At 46.9% G+C, this 27,789-nt stretch overlaps 1 protein-coding gene across 1 annotated transcript; it reads left to right on the forward strand.

The window, feature by feature from the left end:
* The first annotated feature begins 1,124 nt into the window (after positions 1–1,124).
* Positions 1,125–27,584, forward strand: LOC144139442 (serine/threonine-protein kinase D3-like). Its single transcript, XM_077671771.1, has 4 exons — positions 1,125–1,183; positions 12,490–12,642; positions 13,398–13,523; positions 27,163–27,584. The coding sequence occupies exons 2-4, from the start codon at positions 12,559–12,561 to the stop codon at positions 27,331–27,333; spliced, it is 381 nt and encodes a 126-aa protein (XP_077527897.1). The 5' UTR covers positions 1,125–1,183; positions 12,490–12,558; the 3' UTR covers positions 27,334–27,584.
* The last annotated feature ends 205 nt before the right edge of the window (positions 27,585–27,789 follow it).

Here is a 27,789-nt window from a genome sequence, read left to right on the forward strand (position 1 = left end):
ACGCCGTTAGGCGAAAAATAGGAAACACAGTACTGTTGCGTCCAGCTTCGCTACCTTCAAGTTTTACGTGGTTGTGGGGGACTCCTTCCTCTTTTGCAAATATTTTTGTGTCCACCGTCGGGTGGTTAAAATTCCGCTTGCCATTTGGCTGAATCATTTATTTTACTCTGGGTCATAAACTGTTTGCACTTCATGTGGTACCTGTCAAGACACTTGACGCATAATATTTTGTCTCATTATTTCAATGTAGTAACACCTGCATTTATCATTTTTTGCCGCTACATATCTCATTGTAAGTATTCATATATAGACTGAGATGCGCTCTGGTGAACAAAACCCGACGTTGGTTTTTTTTTGGGTAGGTAGTACAGTGGCGGTGGCTGACCAAGGGAACTGTACAATTGTTACCAACCACGGCCAGTTCCAAACTTGAGTTTATTTTATTTAAACTTCATTGAAACTTCCGCAGCTGCGCTCATGGAAAGGTTCATTCACGGAAAAATCAAATGAGAACTCAGAAGGACTAACTACATCATGCAACATTATCGAACATGGATAGTTGTTGCAAAATAACTGCCCACTAGTGGTATTATTTGGAAAGATACAGTTTTACGCTTTGTACTATAACAATGAAGCGCAACAATTAGGATTGCACGGAATAAAACCGCGTTTCTTTGATGTTCCGCTTCATATTGCCGTGTTCGCGTTTCATTCGTCCATGACTACATGGCAAAAAGCCCCACCAACATTAAAAGTTTTGTTCGTCTGTCTTAGCCATGGAAAGCAGGTGAGCAATGGAAGCGGTTACCATGACCATCCCGTGCTCGCTGTACAGCGCAATCAAAGCTGCCGTCCTATCAGCAGGCAATCAAACCCTTCGCTGATTTGTTACTCACAAACAGTTCGGCTGTTTCGTGGCCACGGTGTCCACGCAGGCGTATACTCGTCGTCCACTGCTATAAGCAAACCCCTTGCTTTATTCTTTGCTTCCAATTTATGGTATGTGTTTTGCGCGAAATACAGGCGTTTTTGAAATTTTTTTACAGCACTGCGAACTATTTCCCACAGTCGCAGCTTTTCATCAAAGCATTCAGGCCGTTTACTTTTGACCGCTTACAGACCGCGACCAGACGCTGTCGGCTTGGGGAGTGAAGAAGAGGATTCACGAATCCCTTTCAGTCAAGTAAGGCGGGGGCCTAGGGCTCTTCAGCTGTCATTTATATTTATTTATTTTTTTACAAACACTGCAGGCCCTATTCGGGCCCAAGCAGGAGAGAGTGCATACAATGTACTGTAACATTAGTTACAACTACGGGTAACACATATTTTAGTAGAATAAAAAGAAAAATGTGCTTCGCAATTCGGAATACAACCGCAATATAGCAATAAATAAATATCCAAACTCATAAAATGAAACCCAATACACAACAGAAATATAGGGGTAATAAACATGTACGTATAGCGATGCAATACATAAAGAAAATTACGAACTGTACATAAAATGAAAAGCGAACGCGAGAAGCAGCGGCCTTCATTGCGGCACAGTAAAAAAACAATTTTAGTGGTCAAAGGAAAGGTTGTTTTTAAGCTGAATGAACACTTCTGTTGCGTTAGCGTTAACTACTTCTTCGTGTAATTTATTACACACTGAAATTGCATGCAGAAGAAGAGAATATTATTGTATGTTAATATTACTAAATCGTTGCTTAACTCTTTTCTTGTGGTTTGTACTATCCAACCGCATGGGGGCTCAGTTTAGTAACTTTCTCGAGGTATTGTGTAGTGACCGTGGTACAGCTGGTATAAAAACTTAGTGCGAGATACAGTTCTGCGGTGAGCTTTTTTTTTTCAATTTTGCCATATCGGGAAGAACGGAGGCGCTGGCAAAACGCGAGTATTTGGAGTATATAAACTGAACGGCTAAATTTTGCAGTCTTTCTATTTTCTTGATTATGTATTTCTGGCGCGCGTTCCATATCAGATCCGCATATTTTAATTTTGGTCTGACCAGAGCTTTGTACGCTTTTAACTTTACTGTCGATGAGGTACGACGCCATTTCAGTGTCCAAAATGCCCGCTTTTTTAGCGCATTTCCGCCACCTCTTTCTATGTGGGGTTCACAACTTAAATTGCTTGCCAGTGTAACACCAAAATACTTCACTAGCTGTGTTTAATTTATATAAGCAATATAATTTAATATAATCAAATTCCAAGCTTTCTTTTTTGTTAGTAAATGTAATAGCCACCGTCTTAGAAGTATTAAGTTTGAAGCCCCATGTTTCACACCATACACTGATAGAGTGCAACGCATCATTGAGTCTTACTTGATCGGAATGTTGAGTTACATTGGCACAAACAACACCATCCTCCGCAAACAGCCGGATCTTCACAGGTGAATAAACAGATAAATAGGTATCATTTATATAGACTAAGAACAATAAAGAAACGAGCACTGATCCTTATGACACTCCTGAGTACACATCCGATGTATCGGAAACGCAGTCAGTAATGGCCACATGTTGTTTTTGTTAGGACAAGTAATCTGCTATCCAACGGAAAATATTGCGCTTAACGCCCATAGAGAGTGTTTTGGTTACTAAGTCGCCATGCGGAACTACATCAAACGCTTTGAAAAAGACCAAAAACCCTTCGCCAATTTGACCCCTCATATTCAGTGCATTTACGAAATCATCCGTTATCTCAGCTAACTGTGTTGTGGTGGATAAACCAGTCCTAAAGCCATGCTGATTTGCGTGAAGTAAATTATTGTTCTCTAGGTGTGTCATAATTGTCTCAAATGAAATTTGCTCGAGCAGTTTACAAGTTGTGGATGGTAGGGAAACTTGCCTGTAATTATTTAATTTTAAAGGGGATCCATACATGTGAATCGGAACTATTCTTGCAACGCACCAGTCATCGGGTATCACGAAGGCTTTTAGAGATGTTTTATATATGTTTCTGTTATGTATTGTGCTGTCGACCAGGGGCAGGACAAGCCATTATGACATCCAAGTTTAAAAAAATAAAAAACTTCCAGAACACTTAGGCACACCTTATGAATTGTGAATGCAAAAGAATTAATGACCAGTGGCACGCCGTTTAGGCCCCTCACGGCATCCGCTGTAAGTAATTGTGGCTATAGCGCTGTTGTATGAGATGAGGGGAGATGTGGTAGATATGACATATGACCTATAGATGGTGCGAAACAGCGAGCTTACAGCCACGAGACTCTAGTCTAGCATCGCGGCCTTTTGTGATTTATTTTTAATAAGCTCGCGTGAGGGAATACGTCGCAATTGTGTACCGGCATTTTCTGGGCTTTTGGCGCAGAAGCCAATGCCGACGCATTCGTTTTTCCTCTGGTTATTTGATGCCCGCGCAATAAATACCTGTCGGTCAGTTTCAAGCCAAACTCTTGTCCAATCATAGATGGCATTGCTGCAGGTTGCGCTGTAACCACTGCCATCCCGGCAAAGCAGCCAGCCATGCCATCAGCTTCCAGGCACCGTGGCCACCATCTTTTATGGGTTCGCGCACACCATGTACCGACGATTTTGGTTCCACGTGTACCACTTTACAATTTAACAGATAAATGTCTATGTTTAGGTTTAGAAAGAGCATTTCATGTCGGCTGAGGGATCGTTGTTTGATGAGCCGAGATTACTTGCGATGAAAGAAAAAAAATATGACAAAACACGTTCACTTTTAAACAAGGCAATGGCCAAATTGCTTTGGTCAATTCATTCTGAGTATTTTATTTATTTATTTAATACATACTGCAGACCACAGTTGTGGTCCTGGAAGGACGAGCACTTGAATAGCACAATAACACAAAAAGAGCAAAAGGGAAAAAAAAATGAAATGGCAGATATTGCATTGTCAATCCAAGACACAAACAACAACAACAATAACAAGAAACGGGGCTATACAGTATCTAATAAGTATGGCTCAGCAATGGAATTCCATTCAGCCACGGTACGCGGGAAAAATGAAAATTTGTAAGTATCAGTATGCGCTTGGTATGGTGTTAGCGATCTAGGGTGATGTGCCGCGTGTGTCTTGTGGTCAGGGCGGATGTATACAGAGAGGGGCCGATAGGCAATTCATGGTTAGTAAGTGAGCAGAGGAAATCGAGACGAAATTTTTGTCTTCTTAACTGAAGCGTGGGAATGTTATTGGCAATCATTAATTCAGAGGGAGAATCCCTGCGACGAAATTTTGAAAAAATGAACCTAACAGCTTTCCTTTGAATCTTTTCCAATTTATCAATGTTATTTTTGGTATACGGGTCCCATACTACAGCAGCATACTCAAGTTTTGGTCTAACGTATGAATGGTAGCAAAGAAGTTTAACACTTGGAGGCGAATTACGAAGTTTGTGTCTCAAGAAACACAGTTTTCGAAAAGCGGAGGAGCAGATGTTGTCTATGTGCAAGTTCCAGGAAAGATTATTAGTGAACGTTACGCCAAAGTATTTGAAGCTGTTAACTTGGTTCACCGCGCACGATCCCAGTGTGTACTGAAATTCGAATGGAGATTTTTTACGCGTTATGCGGAGGGAAACAGTTTTCTTTGCGTTGACAACCATGCCCCATTCCTTGCACCAACTGTATATATTGTCCAGGTTTGTGTTAAGTTCTATTTGAGCTTGCATGCTGGAGATTTCACGGAATAAAATACAGTCATCTGCAAACAGCCGGACATGAGTGGTGGGTGTAACTACAGTGACGATATCATTGATGTATAAAAGAAAAAGCAACGGCCTCAGAACATTACCTTGAGGCACTCCGGATGTGACAGGAAGACAGCTCGAGGCATGACCATCAATCAAAACATACTGCTCTCTATTCATCAAATACCTAGACACCCACGCTACCAATCTTTCCGGAAGATTTATATTTTTTAATTTTTTAATTAATTTGTCATTAGGAACTTTGTCAAGTGCTTTGCTAAGATCAAGAAAAATTGTGTCTACCTGAACATTATTATCAAGGGCCTTTGCAAACTCGTCTGTGACAGTGACCAGTTGAGTCACAGTCGAATAGCCTTTCCTAAAACCATGTTGGAAGCTTGTTAGAATCGAGTGTCTTTCAAGGAATTCAAGAATACGGTTGGCTATGATATGTTCAATTAATTTGCAGCATGTTGAAGTTAAAGATATAGGACGGTAATTATCCGGAATTAATCAATCCCCTTTTCTAAAGATAGGGATGACTCTAGCTATCCTCCAGTCCCGTGGTAGTGTTGCAATTAACAAGGACGCTTGGAATATTACAACAAGAAATTTGGCGATGCATTCGGCATAACGCCGATACTTGCCGGAGTGTGCGGCTGGTGGGTATCAGCGGTGTTGTCACAAAAAAATGGCCGTTTAAGCATGTTATGGCAGTATAAAAATATCCAATATACCAGGATAAAGGAGCCGATGTGTGTTGTTTAAAATTTGGCGGGCCGTCCAGTTCAATTTTACGGAAATGTTTTTTAGATATTCATTCTAGATGGGGGAGCAATATTTACTCTGCGAACTTTACGTAGTGTTTTTATGCCTTTAAACAATGCCCGTTGGGGAGCTATTTCTTTTATATCTAAAAAAACGAACCAAAAGCTTTCGACTAGGTGATCTTCTGTACATGCGTATTGCATCTTCTGTATGAGTGGTTAGATTTTTTGAACGGATCGCAGCTATTGAACAGTATTTCAATTAAATGTAACAAAGGCTGTAAAAGTTACTTATTAAAAATAATGACATTCTGATGTCTGCATCTGTTTATTTGGCTGCTTCAGAGAAAGATACATCTCGAACAATATCCTGCAACCATAAATCATTTCTTTATTAGATGTTTTCAAATATACAGGTTTGATAAAATTATGATGAACGTCCTACTGCGTTAACCTTGTGTAAATATTCTGAAGGTTAGCGTTCAAAAGGGGCGGAGTGTCATGGCGTGTAACTTCAGTAAACAAAATAAAGTAATGGGCGGACCCAATTTTTAAAAGAGTATTGACCCCATTTGCGAAGTTAGAAATGTGAATAGGTGACGCCAGTGACCCGGGGTGCGTTTTTGTGGGACACCTCCGGTAGAGGGGAGCTGGTTCGAACATAGTGTATATTAACCACATTTCTATGTCGGTTTCACACGCATCTTGCGCCTGAATTTATTAAACGATACTTTGAGCAATATGATTTAGCCGGCGAATTAGTTTGGAAAAAAGTTTTCGAAAGAGTTTTAAGATGTACAAGTGCCATGCCTACATTACGCACTTGATCACCACTATTCGAAAGGCTATCAGCAAGTTATATCAGTGGTGTTCACGCTAGCCCTTTAATGCCGGTTGTCGCGAATTCGCGACATACTGAATAAGCTGGCCAGGCAACTCGCGCAACCTTTGCTGCCATCAGCGGCGGCTGTCGTGTGTTTGCAGCAGATGTGGTGGTTGCGTTCCAGACATGTAGCGCCATCTGGTATAAGTTGTTGAAAATAAGAACCCAGAATGTCTGTCGGTTGGCGGACAGGGCGAGCCACGTGTGACAGCTTCCACTTCTTCGTCGTTTTCTGCCTAACCAAAGTGAGCACAAGCTCTCCGAATTTTTTTTTTCTATTTGCACGAATTCCAGAGGCTGTCCATAAGGTGTTACATTGAATCAAAATACGTTTTTTGTTGCAGGCTTCATGCTTTTCTGGTATGTCGCGAATTCGCGACACTCGGCCATTTAGGCACTTCAGCGGCGGCTGTCATGTGTTTCATTCAAAGAGGGGGTGGTTGCGCTCCAGGCATGTATCGCCATCTAGTACAAGATGTTGAAAATTAGAACCCAGTAGATCTATCGGCATCCTGCCAGTTCTGTGCTATCGGTTGGCGGGAAGCGCGAGCCACGTGAGACAGCTCTCACTTCTTCGTCGGTTTCTGCCTAACCAAAGTGAGTACAAGCTCCCCAAATCTTTTACCCTATTGGCACGCATTCAAGAGACTGCCCATAAGCTGCTACATTCTCTAAAACTGTGTTTTTTGTTGCATGCTTCTTCCTTTCGTGGTATGTCGCGAATTCGTGACACTCGGCCATTTTGGCACTTCGCGGTGACTGCAGGTATGACGTTTTTTGTTATTTTTGGCAGAGGATGGACGTTGGATCGTTCTATGGAAGAAAAGGGCTTCGCACACGACTGCCACCTGAGGATAAGAGTGACGATAGCTGTCTTAGTGACAGTGATGACGACGATGTTGACTACAATCCGTATGCACAAGCACGGGCTGCGCCCTTGGGAGAGTCTTCGTCTAGCAGTGAAGATGAAAACGGTGACGTGGTGGCTTTGCCAACTGCCTGTGCAAAACAGACCGTGAAGTGGAAAAAAACAGACTGTCGAGAACAGCGGGAAATACCGTCCTGGAATACCACTCTTCCTGAAAATGACACTGTGCGAGAACCTATTGAATATTTCAGAGACTTTTTTGATGACTGCTTACTGGATCAAATCGTCCAGCAGACAAATCTGTTTGCAACGCAAAAAAACCCAAACAAAGGGCTGGCACTGACTCGTGAGGAGCTGGAACAGTTTCTTGGCACGATCACATTCATGTCGCTCTGTAGGCTCCCAAGAAGTCGGCTATACTGGATGGCAGAGTGCAGGGTCCCCACGGTGGCTGATACTATGTCACGTGATCTGCAGACATCCCCTGCCTGCAGACATCCCCTTTATTCTTGCGGCAAAACTTCCTCATATTGACCCAAGTGCCAGTTGTCGCGAATTCAGGACAAACCTAAAAGCAGGTGATGAAGTTCTTTTCGAGATATGGGCTTAAGTGCCTGTTGTCGCGAATTCGCGACAAACCTAAAAGTCGGCGATATAGTTGCACCCCAGATAAAACAAATGTGGAATGTGATCACGGTCCCTGATTAAAGCCGAAACACACAAAAAAAAATTTTTTTTGTGGCCTATTTCATAATTCAGGCATTAAAGGGCTAGAAAGACCCTCCCTAAAACACAGCTCGATCCATGATAGTACGCCATTTATAAATGGAAAACACTGCAACTCTAACAGGCTCGAGAACCCAAAGGGAACCTGTACACTTTCAATAAACGCTTTCACCCTTTCCTTCGCGTCTTGGAGCACTGCGGAAGCTACTTTTATTGCCAACACGGAGCGCTACTGCGTGGTTTGGTCGTCGCCCCAGATACGCCTTCAGTTTCTGCTTTGCCTTTGTGGCTTTATTTTTAAAGTTGCTATTGAAAAGCGTTCAGTAATGCAACTGAAGGAAAACCAGACAAAAGCCGCTACATGGCCTCAGTGACGTAATTCGAGCGTCGAAGAACGTCAAGAGGGGGAAAGAGAGAAAAAACTCCCACCATTCCCACAAAGTGAATGATGATGAGAGGGGCGAAGCCAAAATGCTTATCGGTAAAACCGTCAAACCTTCGACCACACATCATATAAAGACTCGACACGTCAAGCTTTCCACCGCTCCGTTGACAAGCCCGTCGACGACGTCGATATTTGTGTTGATTATGTAGGCCTTTTTTGGGACGATGAGAATCTCCATGGGTAAGTTGGCGAATTCGGTGTGTGACATTTCAGCCACCTTGGCCGTCGCCTTCTGCAAAGCGTCTTGTGTCGCGTACCTCCGGTACGTGTCTTGAGCTCGCAGGCGACGAACGACAATCCCTTCTTTTTCCTCTCCTCCTTGTTGGGTAGCAACGAACACGTTGAGCGTTTTGACGTCTTCGGCCAATCTTTGGTTGGCCACTCCCTAGGGGGATCCCGCCACAATCATCATCATTCCGCAATGTATGGCAGCAACGAGGGACGGGACAGGGCCCGAGCAAGAGTCTTGAGCTCAGAGGCGACAAACGGCAACCTCTTCTTCTTCCTCTCCTCCTTGTTTGGTAGCAACGAACGCGTTGAACATTTTAACCTCTTCGGCCGCTCTTTGGTTGGCCAATCCCTAGGAGGATCCTACCACAATCATCATCATTCTGCCGTGTACGGCCGGGACAGGGCCCGAGCAAGAGGAGCTTCGCCGCTAAAATCTTTCGAGCGAGTTTTCAGGTTGTCTGATGGGCATAGAGCAGTAATTCTTGGCTGATATACTTTGGGACCCGCTACACCTAAGTACTGGGTGTGCTGGGTGGCTACGTTCTGCAAGCATTTAAGATTTCAAAAAAGGTTGAAGGAACAGTTGAGGGCCCGTTTAAAACAAGATGTTAGTACATTAGGAAGTCCTCGCATGCACAGGCTCCCTTCCGTTGGGACAGTTTGTTCGGAGACTGCCCGCGCTGGCGACTCTACAAAGCGCATCAACCCGGTGGCCGCAATCACTGCCGAGCCGGTTCCTAAATCTTACGTTTTTCCTAGGTTTGCCGTAGCTTTGGATGATTGAACCGTCAGGTGGTTTCAGTCTTTTGAAGTTACGCCAGGAAATGCGGCTTGAAATATGTACAAAAGCGGCCGAGTATACCACGCTCCAAAACAACGAGTTGACTCATACCAGCCCCTCATTTCCATGAATATTAGAAACCTACTACTCCCTCGTCGAACCCGCCTTAGTATCCTCGGTCGTAGGTGGCAACAAAACAGAAAAAGCTCATCCAGGACACCAAACATAATACGCGGGCAAATTAGACAACCCAATCACGTGACCCAAAGCATTACCAGACAAAATCACAGACGGAAAGACTATGTACTCCGTAATATCAAGCAAACGAATGCGCAATATTTACACTAATAATGCACGCAGACCCCTACGTCCGCTTTACGGAAGCCCAGATGTCTTTACCTGAAGCCTTCATATGTAAATCATTAGCATCGAAATCTGGTCCCTCCGTATGCCTTCCAATGCTTAATTGAATGAAGCGCATGACGTACTGCCCTCTAGAAGAAACCCGCAGCTAAACACAAGGCTCAGCACTACAGCCTCAGCACCTCCCAGAAGGGTGGTGCAATTATGAGACACCAGGATACACCACTTCATTCCTACTCCACGTTACTGACCCAGCCCCCCCAGTCCCCTGGATTAATCCTCATCGGACCACAGTTACTTCTCTCCATACTCTGTAGCATGGAACCCATAAAATATTCAGCACCAACACAAGCCAAAACTGATCAGCTTCAGCCACCTCCGGTACTCCACAAGGACTGGGACATGTACTACACAAACACCACTTTCTTCAACTTCAACCCCACGACTGTATCAAGCCGCGTCGCCCCCTAGAAGTTCGCCATTCTAAGTGATATTGCTTCCCCACCCGGGCTAGGCTCGAGCAATCGCTAAGGTCATCCCACACCACCCCGCCAGAAGGACACCATTAGAGTACGGATAGACAGCCATGGTGCCCTCCATGAGTTTACGACCAACACAGTCCACACAATCATGAACAACTTCACCCATACTTCAACAAGCATCTCCGACTCTACGTATTTCTGTAATGGGTTGGATCCCCGACAAGCAGGGCAGAGAGGGTAGCGAAAACGCTTACGCTCATGTTTGCTACCGTTAACCGAGCAACCCCGCTCCTTGGACAAAGGGTTTCTGCGTGACATTCGCCGGAAATTGAAACAGCTCAGGTAATTACGCCGCCTTCTAGTCTACCCTCAACGCACTTTGCAAGCTGTCAAGCCACCTACATTCATCAAGGACAAACCAACTATGCCGTGCGACCATTTTTTGCCCCAGCGAAGACCAGCCCAGCCATCCAGACCTTCTATGGTGTCCGGTAAGCGGTGTGTACCCAACATGCCATGCGCATAGGGAGTCTGCTCGGTGAATCAATAACTGGAATCGATAAGATAATTTCAACTGTAGTAGTTTGCCAGCCAATCTCCGTAGAAGTATATGTAAAAATCCACCCAATTCGTACTGCGAATAATTTCGGGCAAGTAAAATTCTAACTACGCTCCAAGGCTCGAAGAGTTGGAGCCCGTCACCAAACGGCGACATCGTAAAGGCTGCACCGCCAGGCAACGAAGCTGCGAGGCCCTGATCGAACCCCTTTAATGGCGTGCGATGAGAACAGATCTCAAAAAAAAACAATTGTGATTACACTGGTGCACTATTTTCCGGAAACCACATGTTTTTCGTGTGCAATTTGCAAGAGCACCTGGCAAAAAGTAAGAAAAGCGCCCCGCCGCTCTTACAGCGTGCTTGGGGGAAAGTGGCAGCCTACATGATTGTAAAGTGCTGTGAGTACTAGGGCTTCACAATGCAAGCTGTTAAAGGAAGCAAGCGACCTGCGCTCGAAGATTAGAAGCTTTGGAAGATACTTTCTTTCTGGACAACCCGATGTGCACGCAAGTGCACTGGTGCGCTAAGTGATGATGACATCATTTTCTACCGCAGATGCTCACAGTGTGTTCTAGCCAGCGACGACCGATGAGGAAGTGGAGGACCAAGCACTCTGCGTACTCCACACCGAAAGTTAAAGCAGTAATGGATGCCGCCCGTGCCCCTCTCCCTCTCCGCAAAATAATACAAACAAATCAGCGATATTTACACCAATAATGCACGCGAACCCCTAAATCCGCATGCATCGAGAACAAAAGGCATTCCAGAAAACTGGCTGGTTATGTAAATGTGCCAACTGTTGCAAGCAAGGACGAAGGGGAGACCTCCATCATGGACTTTCCCTAGAAAAAATGTTCTTATTCCTTACCGCTTTCCAAAAGCATGTCTTTTCGTTCGTCAGATGCGCTACATGCAGCTTTCATTATATCGAACTTAAAGGGCTACCCTGTGTGAAAGTCCGTATTTAAGGGCTTGTTGGTACATAATATCGTGTAAAACCAGCGCGGAAGACGGAACTAAGGAAGGAACAGACGACACAGCGAAGAAACAGCGCTTGTGTCGTCTGTTCCTTCAGTAGTCCTGTCTTCCACGCTGTTTTAAACGATACCCTGTGCGGTTCGAATTACCGAGCTTTTACTAGATTAGCCGTGTCCTCGTGCCACTCATTCATCACACTACCTTTTCCCGACACCCTCAACTTCACCGCACTCTATTGCTCTGTGAACCGGGTCACTCCTCTGTGAATTTCTGTGCGACGTTATGGTCCCAACTCTTGGAGCGTGTAACTTCACAGCTGCACAGCTGCCCGTAACACAGCGGCGCTTATGGTCGCAAGCCAGTGCCACGTTTTTATATCCTAGCTAAACCTCCCCCCCTTAATCGACAAGCTTCCACGATTTGCACGTCAATCGTCTTTACCAAAGTTGTCCCACCGTCCGTCGATCTGTCTGTCTGTCTGTCTGTCCGTCTGTCTGTCTGTCTGTCTGTCTGTCTGTCTGTCTGTCTGTCTGTCTGTCTGTCTGTCTGTCTGTCTGTCTGCTTCTATCTTTCTCTCTGTCTCACTGTCATGCTCCGCTCGATGTCCTTAACAAGCCAAACCAAAATATTAACATAGTATTCCCATTGTTGTTTCTGGGGTTTGTAACTTCACCATCACCTGAATACTAAAAAAGGCTAAAGCATACCGCTTTCCTTTTTTTCTTCCAACGCAGCGGGGAAATGTCGACGTGCCGCGAACGACCACCTGCTTATATTGCAAGAAAATCGTCAAAGTGTCGAACATGCAGCGGCACCTCCAAGCTTGCTCGAAACGTCAAGTCGCATTGGAAAGCACCGACTTGACAAAGGATGCAAAACGTGGCACGGTAAGCAATAGCCTACGTTATCTTTCTGCTCCTCACTTGCACGCGAAATGTATGAGGAACTGTGAGGTCTTTAAACGGACACTGCATACAAGACGCAAATTGGCACCACGAAAAACGCGGATATTTTAAACACTTGTACATGCGTATTTTACATAAATAAATGAAGCCATTTTGAATAATTTTTTTGAAGTCAGTGACATCTTTCTTATTTCTTGCTTCTGTCCATTTATTACAACGTAACTTACTCAAGCGGTAGCACAAATCATTCACAATGTTCCCTTCGTTCGAATAATCTAATTCGGCACAAGTTATAAGTAGCCTGCTTTCCACTAAACGTGAGCATTGCTCCGACTGCTAGTGGGGCAGTGACCCTGGTGGTTAATGAAACCTAAGCCAGTGCGGCCACGTTTTGTGCAAGAGGAATTAGGGGATAAGTCTGAACCTGAACTGCACGGTCCAGAACTATTAACTTATTCCTCATCCACAAATGATCATGGTTGTCATGCACAAATGGTCATGCGAAAATGGCACTACTCTTAACGCTGCGTGCGCTAGCAGCTGGTTGTAAAAACTAGAGCTGGAAATCTTAGGGTTAGCGAAGACACCTGGTGGTCGCAGAATCAGTGACAAATTTTTATATTCTTTTCTTTGTTCTTTTTTGAAGCTTGATACAGACGCTGTAACTGTGTTTCCTGGAATTGCGCTAAACGTTACTCCTAGCAGACTTCACGTGCTTGCATTTGTCTTGTGTCCAGGCAAAGGCTAGGAACGTGACGTTCCTGATGCAAGCAGGCGTTGTTCGTGAAATGGTGACCATTGACTCCACAAACGCGAATATCGATTCGCTCAAAGAAGTAGCGTGCAACATGATCCTGACAAAGGTAATGACACTCAAATCAGTAAGTCTAGCATTTTTTATAGATATGCGATACTTTATCTGCCACTGTGGGCAGCCAAAGATTTCTTAAGGGTATGTTGAACCCCAGTGGTTCTTGCTTTGAAAGTAAGGTGAGCACGGTTGAAATTGGGACCACCTTATGCCTGCTATAGCCAAGGGGGATACTACAGCCTCCAACAATGAAAACCAACATTAAAGGGACGATCAGAAATTTTGTCGCCCTTAAACAGGTCTGTCAGTGCTGCCGCCTAGTTCTGCTTTTTTATAATAATAAAATACCAATGCTCAGACATTTCTTACTTCACAAAATATAAACAACTTACTCCCACAAACAGGTCTTGCAAAAAAAAAAACAAGCTGGTAATTACAGCACTCCCTAAAGCTAAATTTCTGCGCAAAGCGAACTCCAGCCTTCTAGGCTACAGCGCATATCTGCTCCGTCTCAGGTTGTCGTAATCAGCGAATGTTCCGTCCGCTCTCGTGATCAGCGAACGAACGGCAGCGCGCGCTATTCTGCCGTTATCGCGCAGCGCGTCGCCGGCGCCGAGCATGTCGTTGGAAACCTCGTTCAGACGTCTCGTGCAAATGTCACGTGGTTCGGATGCGGAACTAGTGGAGGAAGAGCGTCGGGCGAAAGTGTGAGGGGGAGGGTGCTCCAACGCGAGGAAGCGCGGCGAAAATGTGGGGGGGAGAAGTAAGAGAGATGGAGCCCTAGCAGCGCGTTCCGCCCTCCCTGTCGCACTTTCCACAGACGCTCTTCTTCCGTTTTCCTCCATTTTCTTTCTGCCTTCAGCGTCTCGTTAACTCACTCGGCTACGCAGATATCGCCGTGGCCGCCGCAGCTACCCCCGCTAAAAACTGCACCGGCGCCAAAGTAAGGTTCAATAGAAAATTCCCTCTTGACTGGGGGAAGAGTAGACAACTGGGGTTTCATAAACGGAGTGCCTCCTTACATTTCCGTTCACTAAGATGCTCTAAATGGCCAATTCTGCGGTTTCTTGCTAACAACACGTCGAGGAAGTAAGTTTTATTCGCAGAGTGTGTCTCTTTATTCGATTTCGTATAGGCTTTCTGAATATGTTCAGGGTTTTGAGGTACGAAGAATTAGTGTTTGGCACAACCGGCATAGTTTTCACCTTCGAAGATGTGCTTGAACGGTCTTTCACCCTTGCATGTTCTGTAGCTTAGTTGCAATTTCTGCGACGTTTTTGCTAACACTGAATATTGCTCCGCATTAGCACCCTTTTATTTATGGATAAACATTTAAATACCCAGCTCCCTCTCCACTCAACGTTCTCTACAGCAAATAATAAGTCGAGTATTCAAATCAGTCCGCCCTCTCTGTAGTAGACTTGGGTAATTCTGTGATGCCCGAGTTAAAATGCGAATTATTATCTAATAGCCCTAGCAAGCTGCCTTCTCTAGTGAAAGATCGCTTGTTAATGTTCTCAGACTTACATTTGAGGCACCCTCCGCTGGAGCGCTGCACGAGCCCGGGCTGGCCCGAAAGCCCAGGCCCGAAGTCGATTATCGGAGGGCCCGGGCTGGGCCCAGGCTCAGTGCCGCGGGCCTGGGCCAGGCTCGGGCCCGACGCCATGGGCCCGGGGCGGGCACAGGCTTGAATTCATAGGCCCGGCTGTTAATAGTTTCGACGTGAAATGAAGAAAAGAGCATAAAAACGAATATTCTGAGTTTACTTTTATGCGCTTCTTGATGTTAGTGGTACACATTGTTTTAAAACGTTTTTCGCTAGGTTTGATATTCACTGTACTGTAATTTTAATGACATTTTTATGTAGTGCATCAAGATTTTATGTTTTGGTGCATTACATATCAAAGATACCGTTACAAGGAATGCCCTAGCGGGGAAGAGATCAATGAAGACACCCTAGAGCTGTGCACCTACGCCTATATTCAGTGCTCACGGATTGAAACGCGACACTGCGAGCGCGTGGCCTGTGGTACGTGCAGTACCGCCCGTGGACGCCCGTGGAAGCTAGGTGTTGCATTGTGGTATACCACGAGGGTGAGAGCGTTTTATCCGTAGGCGTGTTGCTTCTGGTTGGCAATAAGCGCGGCGGTCGTTCCCCGCAGCGACAGCGGTGTGCTGCGAGCCTGGGGCGCGTTTGTGCGCTTTTGGTAGCCGCCTGGCGCAGCCAATTTCGCGACATCGTCTGCTCGGGCGCTCTTCTTACGCGTGCCCTTCCGATGCGACACAGATAATGTGCATGTAAGGCTCAGTCACGCCTATCTGAATAAAACGAGCGTCGGCACGAAGGAACAGCCAACTTTATTCCTTGATATAAACTTAAAAAACAGGAGAGCCGACAAAAACTAATGCACCGCACTACACATGAACGTGCTTGCAAATGCGTCTTTTCTTCTTTTTTTAAATGCAGAGCATTTCTTTACCTCACGATGTCACCCGGCGTTGTCGGCGTGCCTCGGCGTCCGCAACAGCCGTTCCAGGTGCGCCCTCTCCCCCACTCCTCCTCTCCCGCATCACGCTACCCTCCTCGCTCTCAACAACAGGTCCGCACCCCTCCCCCTACACTATATAAAAAAATAATACTTACCGGCGCCTGGTTTCGATCCCACGACCCTGCAGGCGGAACGCAAGGTACATGGTGATCTACCCACTGCGCCACAAAGCCGACACAGAATGGAAGGCTACGAACGCCCCTTATATCCTTGACTCATTCAAACTACGTCAAGAAGCTGCTGCTACAACGCATTCACTACCTGTGGGCGGTACGCGAGGTACATAGTGCTCTTCCCACTGCACCACTAAACCGACACAGAATGAAAGGCTACGAACAAGCCTTATATCCTTCACTCATTCAAACTACGTCAAGAAGCTGCTGATACAACGCATTCACTACCACCAACTCCCCAAACACTAAACGTTAACGCAATACACCCACCCCCTTTGCGACGCATTTACTCGAGTCCCCCTCGCGGGGCGATGAGCCCTTTTAGTTTACATTCTTGAGTAAAGTTTTCGGTTCCTTCGTACACAAGCTTTTTTTCATTCAGATGAGCGTGACTGTTCATTAACTGAACATTACTGTGCCGCATTGGAAGGGCACGCGCACACGATGTCGCAAAATCAGCTGCGCGCATAGCGGGGCTACTACCGTCGGCGCACAAACGCGTTCCAGCGCTCCAGGGTCGCAGCGCCCCACTGTCGCTGCAGGGAACCGCACTCCCGCTCATTGGCAACCGAAAGCGATAAGCCTACGGTCAACGCGCTCTCATCCTCGCGGTATACCACAATGCAACACCTTGCTTCCACGGGCGTCCACGGGCGGCGCTGCATGTACCGGCGGCCACGCGCTCGCAGTGACGCGTTTCAATCCGTGAGCACTGTGCTTGTGTTTTAGATGTCGAACCAATATAAATTCGGCTCCCGTGTCTGGAAATCAAACTTGCGTGCTAGAGAAGCACCACCGCCTAAAAACCACTTCAGGGAAAATATTGTTACGAGGAAGGCGCAAGGGATACTGGTGTATTCGCAGGTATTTACACAAAATCAGTCCCAGTAGAAATAGTCACCAGTCCGGCAAGATGGCTGCAATCCGAGCGAGAGACAAGTCCTCGTCTTCCTCTTCGTTCCCTGTCAGCGATAGGCACATAGCCCTATGGTCTCTCAGGCGGCAACCATGAGGTTTCACCACATCATCCTCGGAACACAACCCCCGGGACGAAAAGCACCGTCCCGGTGCTAGGTAGCAGGTAGAGGTGTGGGCGCGTGGTAGGGCTTGAGTCGTGTCACATGGACGATATCTGATGGACGGCCACTTGGTGAATACGTTGGAAGTACTGGCGAAATCTCGTAGGTCACATCTGTTACCTGGCGCAAAACACGGTACGGACCGTTGTAGCACCACAGAAGTTTCTGGGACAGGCCCAAACGACGACTCGGTGACCACAACAAAACGAGTGTTCCAGGTGAATAGCTAACACTCCTGTGGCTGCGATCATACCGAATCTTTTGTGACGTTTGAGACGCTGAGAGTTTTGCACGAGCCACTTCGCGTGCGAGATGTGCCCGTGTGATTGCTTCGTTTGCGTATTCCGTAGCAACCGGGCAGGAAGGAAGCAATGTGTCCATCGGTAATGTCGGCTCACGTCCGTAAAGAAGATAAAAGGGTGAAAATCCAGTCGTGTCATGCCGGGAAGAGTTGTAGGCAAATGTTACATACGGTAACGCATTGTCCCAGTCTCGATGGTCAGCTGACACGTACATCGAAAGCATGTCCGTGAGTGTTCGGTTAAGGCGTTCCGTAAGACCATTTGTTTGAGGATGGTAGGCGGTCGAAATCTTGTGGGCGGTAGAACAGGAACGAAGAATGTCGCTGACAACTCGGGACAGAAAGTACCGACCTCGGTCGGTAAGAAGCTGTCGAGGGGCGCCATGCTGGAGAATGACGTCACGGAGTAGAAAATCTGCAACGTCAGTCGCACAGCTTGTCGGAAGGGCACGGGTAATGGCAAAACGCGTGGTGTAGTCCGTTGCAACCGCAACCCATTTGTTGCCCGAGGTAGATTCAGGAAAGGGACCTAGTAAGTCCACGCCAACCCGATGGAACGGTTCATTGGGGACGTCTATCGGTTGTAGCAGCCCTGCTGGCGGCACAGGCGGGGTCTTGCGCCGTTGACAGGAGTCACATGCTTGGACGTAGCGGCGCACTGACTTGTACAGGCCAGGCCAGTAGAAGCGCCTGCGTGTGCGGTCATAGGTGCGAGTTAAACCAAGGTGACCAGCTGTGGGAACGTCATGGAGCTGCTGTAGTACCGACAACTGCATGTGCTCGGGAACAGCAAGGAGCAAGGCGGGACCATCAGAGCGAAAGTTCCGGCGGTACAGCACGCCATCCTGGAGTAAGAAGGCGTGAAGCGACGGGTCGGCATTTGCAGACTCAATCTGTTCAATTATGCGTCGCAATGAAGGGTCGCGGCGTTGCTCCTTCCCTATGTGCAGGAAATCAGATAAGGCCATGACACACGCGTCAGAATCAAATGTGCACGTATCAGGTGGGTCGACGGGGAGGCGGGAGAGACAGTCGGCATCTTGGTGTAGACGGCCAGACTTGTACGCGACGGAGAAGGTGTATTCTTGAAGGCTTAAAGCCCAGCGGCCCAGACGTCCTGTCGGATCCTTCAACGAGGAAAGCCAGCATAGTGCGTGGTGGTCCGTTACAACAGAGAAAGGTCGGCCGTAGAGGTAGGCGCGAAATTTGGCAACTGCCCATACCAAGGCGAGACACTCGCGCTCTGTGATCGAGTAATTTTGCTCGGATGTGGACAGGAGACGACTCGCATATGCGATAACGCGCTCGCGACCATGTTGTTTTTGTGCTAGAACGGCACCTATGCCGTGGCCACTGGCGTCTGTCCGGACCTCCGTTTCTGCGGATGGGTCGAAGTGCCCCAATATAGGGGATGCTGTAAGCAGAGAAACCAAGGTTGAGAATGCTTCCGCTTGATCGGGGCCCCAAGAAAAAGTCGCGTTTTTTCGGAGAAGCTCGGTGAGGGGACGGGCGATAGTGGCGAAGTCCGCTATAAAGCGGCGAAAGTATGAGCACAGGCCGACAAAGCTGCGCACATCTTTGGTTGACTGCGGCTTAGGAAAGTGCTGGACGGCGCGAATTTTCTCAGGATCAGGTCTGACTCCATTGGCGTCAACAAGGTGGCCAAGAATGGTTATTTCGCGGTGCGCAAAGCGACATTTCTTCGAGTTTAACTGAAGACCCGCCCGTCGGAACACGTCAAGTACGTCGGCAAGTCGGTGAAGGTGAGTGTCGAAATCGGGGGAAAATACGACGACATCATCTAGGTAACAGAGGCATGTGGACCACTTTAAGCCATGTAATAGAGAGTCCATCATGCGTTCGAATGTGGCGGGCGCATTGCAGAGGCCGAACGGCATGACTTTGAATTGATAGAGGCCATCTGGTGTTACAAAGGCTGTCTTCTCTCGGTCAAGGTCGTCAATCGCAATCTGCCAGTATCCAGATCGGAGGTCGATGGAGGAGAAGTATTTGGCACCATGGAGACAATCAAGGGCATCATCTATACGAGGCAGAGGGTACACGTCTTTCTTGGTAATCTTGTTTAAGTGGCGGTAATCGACACAAAAACGCCAGCTGCCATCTTTCTTCTTTACTAAGACGACGGGGGAAGCCCAAGGACTCGAAGAAGGCTCTACTATATCTCTGCTGAGCATGGTGTCCACTTCCTCCTGGATGATTTTACGCTCAGTGTGGGATACGCGGCAAGGCCTTCGGGTAATAGGGCTGGCATCGCCGGTGTTGATGCGATGCTTCACAGCGGTTGCCTTGCCGAGTGGACGGTTGTCAAGGTCAAAAATGTCTCGGTAAGAGTATAGGAGATTGAGGAGCACATCGGCGTGTGCGGGTGGTAGGTCGGTGGAAATCATCGCAGCGTAATGGTGGTCGGGTTTTGGAGTTCGTGATTCATCGTTGGAATGATCAAGGTTATCATCGACGGTCAGGGCGGCAACGTGGTAGTCTTCGAGAAGGGAAATCGTTGCGAGAGACATGCCCTCCGGTAGTAGCTGCGCAGAGGGGCCGAAGTTAATGAACGGTAGTTCAACGTGGTTGTCAGTTATAGTGACCAGGGTGTGAGGCAGCGCCACATTCCGCGTGAGGAGCACTTCAACAATGGGCGAAACCTCGTATACGCCGTCTGCAACAGGAGGGCTCGGCGTCAATGGGACATAAGCGGCAGTATACGGTAATAATCGGGTGTGGTCTGCGGATACGAACCGTGCCTTCTGCTGAATTTCGTCAATCGCGGCGTCGGAACACGGTAGCTCAAGATGGAGTAGGCCTTCGGAACAGTCAATTAGGGCAGAGTGGGCGGAAAGGAAATCAAGACCGAGTATAAGGTCATATGGGCATTGGTCCAACACTGTGAAAAGAACAACAGTTTGTTGGTCAGCGATGTTGACACGGGCAGCACATACTCCTGCAACCAAAGGCGTACCTCCGTCAGCGACACGCACAGCACAAGAAGGGGCAGGGGTCAGTACTTTACGAAGACGACGACGAAGGGCAGCACTCATAATAGAAATTTGCGCACCAGTGTCAATGAGGGCCTTGACGGGCATACCGTCTACCTGTACTTCCAGTAAGCTATGTTGAGCCGGTATCGTAAGAAGAGGATTTCGGTCAGGGGTCGAAAATGCAGCGTCACCTCCGGGAGCTGCATTTCTCAGTTTTCCGAGGAGGTGCGTCCGCCCGGAACCGGTGACTGGAAACGGCGAGGCTGCGGCGAGCGGGACTGGCGGCGCTGCGGAGATGGAGAACGGCTGAATCGGGGAGCGTGGACGGAAGTTTCGGCATACGGCGACGAATCGGGATTCATGAAGCGGCGAGGTCTGGCGTCGACGGGAGAAGAATCAACAGGGCGCGACGAAAACCAGCGGGACCGGCAGTAACGGGCCACATGACCGACCCGACGGCAGTTAAAGCAAATGGGCCTATCATCTGCTGTGCGCCATTCAGCGAGGTTTCTTGTCCGAGAGCGAGGAAAGCCAAAATCAGCCCGCGGTTCGGAGAAGGCGGAGTTGGGGCGGACATTGCGGCAATTCGCGGCGCAGGTGGTAGGAATTCCCATGGTCGCAATTTCTTGGCGCACGACGGCCTGAATGAGGGGCAGCATATGCATGCCGCTATCAGGCGCTTGGTTGGAAAGTGCCGGGGCCATTGCCTCCAGCTCCCGACGTACGACCTGAGTTATACTTGCAGTTCGGGTAGGACTAACCTCAGCTGCCGAAGCAGGGCGTGGGGTAAGGTCCTCACACGACGAAGTCGCGGCAGTGTTGGGGAGGCGGGCGTACTGCGGTGCGATGCGGCGACTTTTTGCCTGCTCGAAGCGACGGCACTCTTTAATTATTGCGTCGACACTCGTGCAGTCCTCTCAGACAAGCAGGTGGAAAGCGTCGTCGGCGATGCCCTTCAACACATTCGCTACTTTGTCGTCTTCAGACATCTGGTTGTCGACCTTTTGACACAGTGCGAGAACGTCCTGAATGTACGCCACATACGATTCAGTAGACGTTTGTGCACGGGAGGCCAACTTGTTTTTGGCAGCAAGGCGGTTAGCTTCGGGCTGGCCGAAAATGGCGCGGAGCTTCTGCTTGAAGTCGTCCCAGCTTGTTACCGTGGCCTCATTGGTGTCGAACCAAGTCTCTGCTGCGCCCCTCAAAGAATAGGAGACGTTCGCCAGCATCAAAGTGTCGTCCCAGCGGTTGTGAGAACTAACTCGCTCATACCGGCGGAGCCAGTCTTCAACGTCGAGGCCATCTGTTCCGTTGAACGTACCGGGTTCTCTTGGATGGGAAACGATGACGACCGGTGCCGTGCCAACTGGCGCTTGAGTCGATGACATGGTCTGTAGACCGATGTGGCGACCGCTACGCAGCTCCGTGTCGGGTGAATTTGACTGATAGGGATCAGACCGCAACCTCCACCATAAGATGTTACGAGGAAGGCGCAAGGGATACTGGTGTATTCGCAGGTATTTACACAAAATCAGTCCCAGTAGAAATAGTCACCAGTCCGGCAAGATGGCTGCAATCCGAGCGAGAGACAAGTCCTCGTCTTCCTCTTCGTTCCCTGTCAGCGATAGGCACATAGCCCTATGGTCTCTCAGGCGGCAACCATGAGGTTTCACCACATCATCCTCGGAACAATATTTCAACGCGCGCACATACTCTTGGATTCATACGGGGAGCAAGAAAATTCAGCACTACTAACTTGTGACCGAGACAACCACGTGAAATTGCCAAGAGTCTGGTCATCAAAGGTGATGGTTTCTCTCGTGTAAGAATACGAGCTAATATTACGCCGATGTGGCGTGAACTGTAGATGGTGTTAGCTAAACTATATGCACAATTAAACCCGTAATTTTTGCGTTTCAATTCAGGACGTGCTTGTACAGACTAGATGCTCTGTCTGATTTCCCGCTGTGAAGACACTGGACCAAATAATATAATAAACAATTTTCTTCAGCGTCTACGACCGGGCCTGGTCATACACACGCGGGCCGTCCCTAGGGTCAACAATGAATGACCGGGCCTGGGCCCTGGCTAGGCTCTCCTATGAATGCCCAGGCCCGGGCCGGGCCCGGGCAAGGTGTAATGGGCCCAGGTTGGCCTCGGGCTTCACAAAGCAGGCTCCGGCAGGGCTCGGGCCTTAAAATCAGGCTAGTGTAGTGCTCTACCCTCCACGCACCCAAACATCGTATGCAGTGTGCTATATTGCTGCTTTTACCTTTGCCGCGGTCACGTGATGTTTCGCTGCCGCTGACTCGGAACCGTAGTCTTCTCTATCTCCAGCTGTTATTTCAACCATGCTTTTTTTAACGGTGAACCATGATGATTTTGTTCTTACGTCATGTTCGCACTGGGCCCTGAACGGGTTGTGGCATGTGGAAAATGTCGCGCTTCTGGCTTTCATGTCGTAGTGGTTACGAAAGCCATCGGTCCTGTGACACCATTGTAAACTGCTTCACAATTCCAGTAATTGCGATGCCATGACCCCTACCTATAAAATAGAATTAAAAATTCCCTGCAGACTGTCTAGATAGAACTTCTCTTAGCAGTATGACGCTGGCCACACCTTTTTCACACTGTTTCCTAGTGAGATAGTTTCTAGCCAACACCGTCAGTGACTTCAGAAAACGGCCGCTTGGGTGGTTTTAACGAAAGGGAACGAGTAAAAAAGTAGTTATGGCTAAAATAAGGTGTAGCATGGACCAAGAGCAGCCTGGCACAACAGCATCGAGTGAAAACTTGCAACACAAGCATATTTCACCCTCCGTGCCTTTTGATGCGTTGACATCCAATTACAGGTCAATTTCTATATTGTGCATTTTCTAAAGCACATGATGGACTCCTTCCCACAATCTTTACAGCTTTTACAGACCAACACAATATATTTAGAGAATCGTAATATGGGTTTCAGAAAGGTCATTCCACAAAAATCACTCTGTTAAATAGGAAAGAATATTCTCTGCATAATACTGAACCGAAAAACTTTGTACTAGGAATCTTCATCGATTTCTCAAAAGCGTTTGGTTTGCTTTAGTGAAGGTTGTTTTTACCGGAATTAAAGCATTATACAATGCGTGGGACACAGTTTGAACTTATAAAAATATTTCGGTTGCCGTAACCACTATGTATCAATCAATACCTGTGCATATTAGGTGCGGAGCAACGTAGGACCACAAAATGTCCGTCAGTGACCGTGCGCATAGCATTTACAATCGTAAAAAATCGCACAGGCACCGGCAGGATTCGAGCGTGTGTCGGGTAGACCAGTAAGAGGTAGTGTCAGTAGTCTTACCAATTAGGCCACGACCGTGAGTAATTACCGTAGAGTCAAACGGCTTACTCCCTCCCTTGTAATGGTGCGGAGTACCTTAGGACCTCCCAATGTCCGTCCGCGTTCATCCCTGCGCACACCACCATCAAGCGAAAATCAAGCGACATTCGATTTGATCCGTGAGTTGCAGCTTCATTTAGAGAATAATGAAGGTGCAACTCACCTCAAATCGAATGATGGTTGGGGCTCAAATCGGATGTCATTAGGGGCGCATCTTGGTCGTCATTTCGAGTCGCCGTTCTCCGCACCCTCGCCATCATCCACGGAGTGGAGATGCTGCCATTTTTTACCTGTATGGCGTCCCTCAGAAAAGCATACTGGAGCTTATCTATTGAACATATACATTGTGCGAATCAATCAGTCAGCAAAATTTATTACCTACGCTCACGAAACCAGCTTATTTCCTACCGATACTGAATGCGAAAAAGTGTTTGAGCGGGGCAGCGAATTTGTAGCAAAGTTAGGCTGGTGGTTCTCAGCTAACGGCCTAACCAATAATACAGGAAAACGAAAGCGGGAAGTTTTAGAGCAACAGGCGAGCGCTTAACGACCGATGCGCTGTTTCTGAACAGAAGTAGAATCGAGGTAGTCGACAGGATTGAAACACTACGTATTACATTCTCTGAACATATGTTCTGTGATTTCCTGATAAATCATAGCATTTACTAAATATATTCACAATCTCCTAATACATACTAGACTAAAGTCACGAGACCCCGCGAGAAGTTCTTGCTTACACTACACTACATATCACAGCGACTTGACCACAACCACAAAGTAGATGAATAGCGCAGCAAACCTGAGCTGTTTAAGTTACCTTTCTTTCCAAAGACTATCCGGGAATGAAACGCCTGCCTACTGCAAGAGTAAACATTGTTGATAACGAGGCGTTTGTGAAGGCTTTGTGAAGATGTATGTCCGCATGCATGTATTAATGTAAATTGTAATTTGTTGCTCTCTTTGTTTTTGCTTACATTACAGTTTTCCATAGATATACCTCTACACTGTAATGTGAGTAGTGGCAACGTGAATAAATAAATAAATATATATTAAAAAAATAATAAATAATTAAATAAATAAATCATACAGTTACCTAACTAGCCCGAACCGTTGGCATATTCTATCGAACTCGGGACTTACTTCCTACGCAGACCAATCTTCTATTATACTATTATACAATTCATTGTTTTTGTCTTACATACGTTATTGCTTCCTTGTACGGGGCGCCACGTCTTCTTCAACGATGACCAAACTCTAGCGTCTTGAAAATAAAATCACTCGCCTAATTTCAAACACCCCTTTCGAAACTTCAGCCGTTCCTCCTCTTAAAAAGTTCAACCTTATTAATCTAGACAATGTTTATTAATATCGCCTAAGCAGGGCTTTAAGAGGCCAGGCAAGGCGGAACAGAAAACGCTTCACTAGTTCTGCGCAAATCATTTTCAATGCACCTGCGGAAAACCATCGAGATGTTGAACATCAGACAGCTCGCTTTTGCAGGACCAACTACGGTAATCAAATTTTGTCACACACTCACCCCAATCTTCTAACTCAGTTTATTGAACATGACTTAGACACAAATTCTGTTAGAATTCCTGAGCTTTTACGTATGTACCTGCAATAATGATGGATTCTAATATTTTTTTTTTTATTTTAACCAAAGTTAACTTGTTCTTTGTGTCCGTGTAAGCAATGTCAAGCTGGAAGTTCTATAAATTTGTGCCTTCTAATTTCTTTTTCATTTATTCACTTTTGTTGTAACAGTATATTTTACAAATATTCAATGCATACTACTAAAAACACGGTGTTATTGAGATTACGTTGTATTAATTATACGCGAATTCTACAGGATGTATACCGTCACGCGCCATCTGCTGCACGTACATACGTCAGCGCGCGAGCTCGCCGAGCTGTCCATAGCAGCTTTTTTTGTCGCCCCATCATATCTTGAGAACATCATGAAATATACTTCTTTTCTGTTTATTTTCGACAATATGCCGAGAAAAGCTCAAACAAACTGAGCTACGAAAAGGAGATATAGAAAAAACAATGCGGTACCTATGTCATCCCACTCCAATGGCAGAGGAGTAGGTCAAAACGTTTATAGATAGTGTGCGCCGCTACCTTTGACGTAATATTGGGTATATGATTTCACAAAAATAGACCAAAACCAAGCGTTTATCAAAATGGCTAAAATGATTTTAGAGCTTCCAGGAAACAGTGAAGCAAAAAACAAAAAAAATATCCAGAGCCATTTTTTTACGAAAAATATTGTTGAAGCGCCAAGATTTCTCCATGCAAACTGAGTCGAATCAGTATCAAAAATCCACGCTCGCGAAGTTCATAAACCAAACTGCTGAAGCCTAATGGCAAAGTTTACTTCAACTCAGCCATTGTCCACAGCCAACGCCCGCGCAACGCAACCCAATAGAAATGCTGAGTGACGCGAATGCGATGATGCTGCAAACTGATGGACGTCGGCTGCAGAACGCAAACGTTCCAGATTGCGTGTGACCGCAGGAAGCTTTTTTTGTGGATAGCCATCGTGTACACTTGGCTTTCCTACAGAGCGTTTTGGCGTGACTGTTGCTGCCTGTCTCGCGTTCGATGTCGAGCAAGCCTTCAGTTGTGTCACTTTCTTGTACCCTGGGACAACAACAATGACTCATATTTAGGGACGAATATTCTCCGTTTTTTGCGAGATTCAGGACTAGACAAACATTGTAATTCTTCCATTGTGCGCATGGCTACGTCTGTACGCGTTTGCGTCATCTTGTACGCTTTGACGCCTTTTTTTTTTGTTAGGCGCTCTGCGCTTCCTGGGCTCCATTCGCTGAATTTTGTTTCTTTTCCTTAACTTTATTTCGAGTTATTTTCTTGCACTACATTCCGTGCCATTTTTATTCAACTTTTGTTTTCTCTCTATTGCTTTATCCTGATGTCTCACATTCACTTCACTGCATTGCAATCATCCCCATCTGGCGTAGCAAGCACTGCCGCTAGCAGAGCTGACCTCTCCAGCCCACACTAAAGAGTTCTCTCTCTCTCTCTCTTTCTCTCTCAGCATCGCCATCACTGAGGCATAGAAAGGTGGCGGGCAACGCCAAGCGATGAAACTGAAACTTGCGTACACTGCATTCAAAGCGGTACTGGCTTCTCTCAAAAGACTTTGAGTAGCTCTCCATTGGCGTTCTGGTTTCTTACGCAGCTACCACAGCACGGCCTCAGCCGCCTACAAGAGCGGTTAATTTTGTTTCGGCATGACTACGGCAACGCGAACATACTCCTTCCTGTAACCTCGGCTGCCGACGTCACGGAGGGATGCCTGGTGGAGGCCGTCATCTCAGGAAAGTACAAGAGATTCTTGCACGAAAAGTAGAAATGAAATTTCTTGTGGGATTGATGGTGGAAGTTTTGTGCAACTGCGCTTAAAATGCCTGATTTTTAAAGAATGTGTGCGGTCAAATTAGGTACAGGCACAGGGTATAATAGACAGCCGTTCAATTTGTAGAAAAAGCCACCAGGGTTTCCAGGCAAGGTTGCCATCAGTGATCATACCATGGTTAGGTACAGAGTAAGGCTAAATCTAATACGGGAGAGAAGAAACCTCCTGAAAAGTAAGAAACCACGTATCACGTAAGTCAGAGGGGGGGCGCAGCAATATAAAATTACCACTGGAAAGAAGATCGTGCTTATTTAGGAGATAAAACCTATTAACGCCAATTTTACAAACCGCAACTGTGGGAGACGCTGCATGTAGAAATCAAACTGGAAAAATAACCCACAAAAGAAATAGCTATGGAACACGAGCATGGGAGTATCGAGTGCCGCATAT

The sequence above is a fragment of the Haemaphysalis longicornis genome, unplaced genomic scaffold, assembly GCF_048455015.1.
Source record: "Haemaphysalis longicornis isolate Haplotype H1 unplaced genomic scaffold, Haemaphysalis longicornis Haplotype H1 scaffold_5, whole genome shotgun sequence".
In the NCBI taxonomy this organism is placed as follows: Eukaryota; Metazoa; Arthropoda; class Arachnida; order Ixodida; family Ixodidae; genus Haemaphysalis; species Haemaphysalis longicornis.